This window comes from Arachis ipaensis, chromosome B08 (assembly GCF_000816755.2).
Source record: "Arachis ipaensis cultivar K30076 chromosome B08, Araip1.1, whole genome shotgun sequence".
Lineage (NCBI taxonomy): Eukaryota > Viridiplantae > Streptophyta > Magnoliopsida > Fabales > Fabaceae > Arachis > Arachis ipaensis.
Window position 1 is genome coordinate 63,829,798 of NC_029792.2, and position 676 is coordinate 63,830,473.

Consider the following 676-nt stretch of genomic DNA (forward strand, 5'->3'; position numbering starts at 1 on the left):
TAGTATATTGCATATATATATATATATTTTTTATGTAATGAGATGATGAGGCCATAAAAATCCATAAAGAAGAAAACCTAAGCTATTACAGAAACGGGTAAACTAACCCCAAATTTATTAAATTTGCACGTGTAAAATAAGAAATATTTTATGTTTTAATTAAAGTGTTTTGGATTTCAAGTATTTTTAAAAATAGCAATGAATATATATGATAAAATATCTCTTTTAAGAAATTGTTTATCAAATTTCTCAAGATCTTCGTTAATACAGTAGATATATAAGTAGAGAAAACAAACACTTCAAGAGGAGTATCTTTCTGCATTTGATTAAATTCTTAATAAAAGGGGGTTCATTTCTTTATTAAGATGGTGGAGAAAAATTGGCCTTCCAGAACAGTTGAACTTTGCAAGGGATAGATTGGTAGAGAGCTACTTTTGGGGTATGGGAATGAGCTTTGAGCCAGATCTTGAGTTTTCTAGAACAACTCTAGCAAAGGTCACTTCCTTAGCAACCATAATTGATGATCTTTATGATGTTTATGGAACTCTAGAAGAATTAAAGCTTTTCACGGAAGCAATTGACAGGTTAGTAATTCATACTCACTACTGATATTAAATTTCTTTGCCTACACCACATTTGAAATTTTGCCACGTACAATAATAAATAAAAAAAAACA

The 676-nt window shown here is 29.1% G+C and overlaps 1 protein-coding gene across 1 annotated transcript in view; it reads left to right on the forward strand.

Annotated features, from left to right (window-relative positions):
• LOC107614150 (terpene synthase 10) overlaps positions 1-676 on the forward strand; it is a 4,847-nt gene that overhangs the window by 2,905 nt on the left and 1,266 nt on the right. Inside the window, exon 4 of the mRNA XM_016316378.2 lies at positions 366-584. Coding sequence (XP_016171864.1) covers positions 366-584 — 219 coding nt within the window. The remainder of the gene's footprint in view (positions 1-365; positions 585-676) is intronic.